This window comes from Channa argus, chromosome 9 (genome assembly GCF_033026475.1).
Source record: "Channa argus isolate prfri chromosome 9, Channa argus male v1.0, whole genome shotgun sequence".
Lineage (NCBI taxonomy): Eukaryota > Metazoa > Chordata > Actinopteri > Anabantiformes > Channidae > Channa > Channa argus.
The window spans coordinates 25,739,278-25,745,916 of record NC_090205.1 but is presented as its reverse complement, the minus strand read 5'-3'; the positions used below and the strand labels follow the sequence as shown (position 1 = coordinate 25,745,916).

General features: G+C 38.6%; 1 protein-coding gene across 2 annotated transcripts; it reads right to left on the bottom strand.

Annotated features, from left to right (window-relative positions):
- Positions 1–2,598: 2,598 nt before the first annotated feature.
- Positions 2,599–6,596, bottom strand: LOC137133065 (uncharacterized). Of its 2 annotated transcripts, none has more exons than XM_067516200.1 (4): positions 4,128–4,526; positions 3,673–3,830; positions 3,261–3,581; positions 2,599–3,175 (listed from the first exon to the last, which is right to left on the bottom strand). In XM_067516200.1, the coding sequence occupies exons 1-4, from the start codon at positions 4,324–4,326 to the stop codon at positions 3,041–3,043; spliced, it is 813 nt and encodes a 270-aa protein (XP_067372301.1). In that variant the 5' UTR covers positions 4,327–4,526; the 3' UTR covers positions 2,599–3,040. The 2 variants fall into 2 exon arrangements, with proteins under 2 accessions (XP_067372301.1, XP_067372300.1); XM_067516199.1 differs by adding an exon at positions 6,497–6,596 and having other exon boundaries at positions 2,607–3,581; positions 4,128–4,375.
- Positions 6,597–6,639: the final 43 nt, after the last annotated feature.

The following is a 6,639-nucleotide window of genomic DNA, read 5'->3' as shown; positions in this document are numbered from 1 at the left end:
AACAGAGCTGTGGACTTAACTTTGTATGAATTTCATGATTAATGGGTGATACAAATTAAAGATGCCATTGCTGACTGTAATTCACTACTGTGAAAATCTTTCCTTTAAATGTAATTTAAACATTTTATGTTGGATCTAGTCTTCACATAAATCTATAATTAATTAGATTAATTAGAGCCTTAACAAGTGTATAATTGTTTGAGTAATCCATAATAATGTTCTGATAAGAGTTGATAAATCAAAATCTTTTGACTTACATGTACAGACTATCCTTATTTATTCTAAAATGTATCTTCTCGAACACTTCTTTTATTCTCAGTCATTGTGTGAAGCAGTGTCCGTGTTCATGGGCATGTTAATAAATGACTTCAGTGTTAATCTAATATATGGAAATGATACATCACAGCAATATTTACTGTAGTCATATCAATAATTTAAATACTGACCAGCTCAGGTTTTAAAGGTTAGTCAGGCTACTAAAAAAACGTGTTTTTATATGGCACAGTTTATCAAAGGTTACAGACACCACTAAAAAACATAACACCTTATACACAGACAGAGGCCAACTAGGCTGAGGCTACTTCTCTTTGAGTTGAGTCACACAGGACCAACTTGTGTTCACAAGCTCAGAGTCATTAATAACTTTGGATACAAGTTGTCTTTCTAAAAGAGATAGAAAAGTCTCATATTTAGGTATTGGTTAGTCTGAATTGTCTTTGAGGTGCATACATTCACTGGAATATAGATGTATGTTTGAAAAGGAACAAAAATCCATCAGGCCTACCTGGCATGTTTATATTACAAAAGTGTGGTATTTCCTCAACCAGTAGGTTACCTTTGCTGCCTCACAGATAGAAGGTCCGTGTTTAGGCTCAGCTCATTGCCTACAGATCAGAGGCACTGCTGTGTGGAGCTCAGGTGGGTTTCTTCTGGGTACTCCAGTTTCTTTCCACAGCACAAACTTACATCAACTGGTCTCTGAATTACCAGTGGTCTCTATAGGAACATCCCAAGTCCAACTGAGTGAGTAGTTTCCCTCACTTGCATGTTTTCCTTGCGTCCTATACCCATCAACAGATATCCACAATACATTTGTGAGTATCTGCTGTTGTCATAATCCTAAATATGTATATCTGAAACTACATTTTGAAAAGTCCTAATTGTGGATACCTTGACATTTTGCTAGTCACAGAATATTTTGCATATTCAGAATGAGATTTTTGGTGTTGTGGAATGTTTTTTTTTTATTTTGGATATCTAAAATTAAAATTATATCTAGTATCAATTGCATGAAATAGGTGTTTTTCCTAGTAAGAATTCTGTAAAATGAAATTGTGGATATCTGAAAATGGCCAGTACTCATGAATGGGATAAATCAGTTGTAGAAACCATAAATGTACTTTTGAATAATGAAATCAAAGTCGAAAATATCTTGAAAAACTATTTCTACAAATAAGAATATGATTGTAAATACCTATAATTATCATTCAATTACATACCATTGCTACTGTGGATATCCAAAATGAATGTGATTGGATTAGATGTTAAAACTTCTTGCTATAGATGCAGCAGTTTGTCTTTGTCACCGGATTGGTTTTTCACAGCCTTTAAGAATTCTGTGGTACATTTTGGAGTTTATATTAGCCCATATACACACTGTCTAAGTAATAATTAGGGTGCACAGAGATTGTCAGCACACTGTTTTTCTTTCCAATCTGTGTGAATTTCAGCAGTCTAGCTATAAATTAGAAACCCGCACCTTCTGTATTTCACTGTGCTCAGATCAAATTACACTGTGCAAATGTGTGACAACATAAATACCAGCAACACATTTTTGGTATTACTGATTATCTGCATCTGAATGTACTGATATTGTGGTTCTATACTAATTTTTCAATAGCTTTTTGACGATAATTATGATCGTTTTATATTCCAAAGTTTTGTATATCAATGATTTATTAAACAAATGTTTTAGACAAATGCATGTGACATATAAATATATATCAAACTGTATTTCTACCCAATACGCAGGAATTTGTAGCCAAATGTGAGTGAATGATTGACACGAGGAATGAAAAAATGTGTTGAACACCATCACACCCTCCTCCTGTCCATGGCAATATTATTAGTAGTAGAAAATAATAGACTTTGAAGAGAAAAATCAATCAATCACTAACAAGTTTCCGATAAAGGGGAGTGTTTGTCTGGTAAAAGACCATAACCATGCGACCTGTGCAGGGCGTCACCCACTGTTCACACAGTGCCAGTTACTGAAAGTACCGTCTTCTAACCATGGGTGGTTGTTCGGGTGTAGGACTATGGTACAATTAGTACCCAGGTTCTTCCTGTGGAAACACACAGGTAGAAAACCTAAAGTCGTCAAACGGTTCCTGCAGGGAAAACAGGCCTTATATACTGAGTAACACACGTTGGGACTTTGGTATGGTAGGGTATGGTGTGGTAGGGTAGGGTATGGTATGGTAGGGTATGGTAGGGTATGGTATAGTAGGGTATGGTAGGGTATGGTAGGGTATGGTGTGGTATGGTATGGTATGGTATGGTATGGTATGGTAGGGTATGGTATAGTAGGGTATGGTAGGGTATGGTAGGGTATGGTGTGGTATGGTATGGTATGGTATGGTATGGTATGGTATGGTATGGTATGGTAGGGTATGGTGTGGCCAATGATGACCGAGACAGTTGTTAGCATCTGTTTTTTTATTGTTGTTATTTACTGACTGGTTTATCTTTCTAGAATACACCAACTCACTTTATTAAATGTTCAATAAAGAAAAACAGTGAGCTCTGAATCTAAATTTTTAAGCCAACATACTCACTTCCTCCTCTATCTTAACTACGTGTGGCTCTGTCTCTTTTTTGATCTCAGCACAAGAAACAATAACCTGAGAGCTGCCTTCACTCATCCCCTCTGGTGCTTGGCCTTGCAGGACGGGCTGACTCCTCGACATTCTCCTCATGTGCTTTATCTCCTCCCATCTCTCCATCTTCCTTCCAAGCTCGCCCCCTTTGTTCTTTCTTCTCAAAAACCTCTGTTTCCACAAGATGTTTGTGTGTGAATATGACTTCTGGGGCGTGAAGGAGCTCCATGAGGTCTTTTGCAGCATGGGTGTGGGTCGTACCTGAACACATCGTCTCTGCATGTCCTCTTCCACAGCTGTGAACACCAGGTCAGTGATGTCTCTACGAAGTCTCATAAGCACAAATGGGTCTTTAATTTGTCGCATATCTGCCAACATTACCTCTGTAAACTGCTTTAGTATGTCGTGCCTGGCTGAGTTTGGTCCAGCTGTTTGGTCAGGCTGATCAACAGAACACTCCTCACTTTGACGGTGTGAACAGCTCATGCAAATGACTTCTGTGACTTGAGGCTGCGAGTTTGGACATTGCGGGGGAGCAGGGTTCGGGGTGGAGGTGACAGACCGGGGCTCTTCATTTAGATCTTCCTCGGTCACATCAGCATCCAGCGGGCTACCAAACGAGCTCCCAATCTCCTGGTCGAAGCTTCCTTCAGTCTCCGGTTCCTCTTCATCGTCTTCCTCTCGATCATCACACTTTTCCTCCTGCCAAAACAGGTAAGCGGAAACATAAAAATCTACCGGTAGTCTCTGCAGGGACGCTTCTGCAGCCTTTCTTGTTTTGGTTTCCACTCACCAAATACGATTCACCTCCTCTGCGAACTATATAAGGCCTCAAGAAATCCAGTTTCTCTCTGAGCATCTTTTGCTGCACGGTGCTGACCCTCTCCGGATGCCACAACACCCTCCCGTACTGAGTCCGAAGAGATCTTGACCTCCTCTCAACATCAGAAACTGCATGGGAAAAGTGAACAAATGTCCAACATGAACAGTGTAATAGAAAAACTAAACTTTAAAAACTACATCTGTTGTTTTTTTTAGGTGTATTGTTAGTGTGATATAAATATGGTTTATTCCAACCAACTCCTGTAGCCTTTATTCCATAAATAAACAGCTCAGAAAAACTTGGATCAGCTCGTGCCCTCCTAATACATGCACACACGTATACTATGTCAGGAGGTGAGGCAGCACAAATACCATCAACATCCTAATCTCTCTCCTTTCTATTCCACCAGTCCCCCCTGGTCTTACCGGGTTTTCCTATTGACTGCGCGAACTCAGTCCACAGCTTTGTCTTCAACTCCTTGTCGTAGTAAGAATCGATCGATGGATTAAAAAGACATTCATTTTTGCGCCAGAAATCTATCAGCATCTTGTCCATCGTGGGTCCCCAGTGCGGCCCCCGTATCTGTCCCCGAAAGTGTGTCATACTATATGGAGTAAACTCCATGCAACGGTGGGTTTTGTCCGGGATTAAGACTCTCCTCTTCTTCTTTAACCTGGATAGGATCACATTTTAAAAGACAGCTACTGCCACCAACTGATCGGGAGTACGGCTCGGTGTTATGTCGAGTTCTGCTGCCTGTCTGCTGACAAGTGCATTCGCAACGGGCGCGCGCACAGCTAAAGGGGAAACACCTGAGCCAACGCTTGGTAAGAGGCATTTTTACTGAGTTCATGCTGGTACGAAGAAAACTGTCTGAATCATCGAGTTGCAGCTGATTTCAGAGCTGATGAGAAAGACATTCTGTTATTTTGGCCATAAAACTGTATATGTACTTACAGTATATGTAAAATTCTTATTGTCAGGACACAATAAGGCACAAAATAATTAGGCTTTATGTTACCAAGGCCTGACGATGAGACTTAAGATGCTTCAGGCTCATTGGCTAAAATAATGTGCCAAACAAATCTCAACAGCGCGCGGATCAAATGTTACCTGCGCTATTTAGGTTAGTTTTAATTGAACTGTAGCCTCACAATGTAATGTAATGTAATAAAGTTTGTAAAAGTCTTTCTGTATAAAACTATGGTCTATTGTGTCTCTGGAAAATCTACTCTCCCCAAAAACGTGTCCAAGTCTCAAGTTCCTCCCGAAGGCACTCAGATCTGTTCATATTTTTGTCTATTTTAGTTTAAAAATTGACATTTTATCCATCACCTGGTCTGAGGAGGTAGGAGATGCTAATTTCAGCAGGTAAATAAAAAAATCACCTGACACAAAAGTGAATTCATACTGTAACTTTATTTGTGCTTATCTATGATCAGATGGTATCATTTCCACATCTTTTAGCCTAATAAAACACTGACGGCTCTAAACGTTTATAAAGTGTTAGAAACGTGAAATCATTAATCAACATTGATGGACACAACAAAGATCATATTGATTTTAAATTGTTCTTTACTTTTAGCTGGTGCCCTCCTAATACATGCAAACACGTACTGGTAGTTTGGAGTTTTTGAGGAGCTTTTTTCTTGTATTGATTTATTTAAATAGTGAAGTAGTATTCATCTAAATTTATATTTCAAAGTTGTTTAATGTTACACTGCTTTTGTTATATGGTGACAGTGTAGCCAAAACATTTTATTCTTTAATATGGTAAATGGGAAATGGTCTGCACTTATATAGCACAACCACACACACCGATGAAGGAGCTGCTATGCAGCCGGCCAACGCTCACCGGGAGCAACTAAGTTGGGGTTCAGTGTCTTGCTCAAGGACACTTCGACATGTGACGTGAAATGTAATACTGTGTATGATATTTTTTATCAGGTAAAAGATCACATCACATTCATTTCATTAGCCATTATATAATATTTTTCAGATCTTGAGGCCCACTGATTACCTCATTTAGGTGTCTATTTAAATTAAATAGTTTAAATTAGAAACTGAAATTGGTCAAAATACATGTAAAATAAATAAATATCATAAATATCATAAATTGTAATCAATATTATAACGATGATGATGGCGAAAATTATTATTATAGCCCTTCTAAGTGTATTCACTAACAACAAACGTTTTATTGTATAAATCCCTATTTGTCTATTAATATTGTGTTTAAGTCTTCTCCTCCTCCTCCTCCTTTTTAAATACTTCTTTTTTTTATGTGATGGTTTGCAAACACCCTATGTACATTACTGTCACCTACCTTGTTAAAACCCAGAGGTTTCTGACTAAATCGCTCTATAGGTCCATTTTTTCCAATTATGCAGCCATTGACCTAAAATCATGTCCTGATTTCCATTGTAAAAATGTCTCAAGTTCACACGTTATGTGATCTTCTTCCAAATTCTCTTTCCCGTCGACACACTGAATAAATCCAGGCTCTACTGTTTCCTGCTCATTGTTTGTGTATATAATTTGGAATGTAATGTTCAAAGCTGAGTGAAAAATCCGAGATCTGACAAATCTGAGATAAATGTCTTCAGGCCTCTTAGATCTGTTGCAATTTCTCATTTCTCCTACTTCCCTTTCGGCACTGCACTAATGTCTACCTGTACTACTGAATCTGACTTAAAACGTTTAAATGCACTAGTAGAATCTGAACTTATTAAAACTTTGACTGGTTTAACAGTTTCTATCCAATGGAATGCTGAGAGAATAGCTTGTATTTCACCTGTAACTGTAGTAGATTACCAGTAGTATTGTAGTATTTCTATTACTACGTATCTACTGTTCAAGCATCTTCCTGTGAAGTGACGCTGTCCTCTCCTGGTGATTGACAGCTGCACAGCTCAGCCTCTCGTGCCTGCATCGCTC

Bases quoted from the DNA above. Each gene is read 5' to 3' on its own strand.
- LOC137133065 (XM_067516199.1), bottom strand. From the start codon at position 4,326: ATGGAGTTTACTCCATATAGTATGACACACTTTCGGGGACAGATACGG. The intron at 3,831-4,127 runs GTAAGACCAGGG...TTTCCCATGCAG, and splicing joins GCAGTCAATAGGAAAACCCG to TTTCTGATGTTGAGAGGAGG. The intron at 3,582-3,672 runs GTGAGTGGAAAC...CTGTTTTGGCAG, and splicing joins GAGGAGGTGAATCGTATTTG to GAGGAAAAGTGTGATGATCG.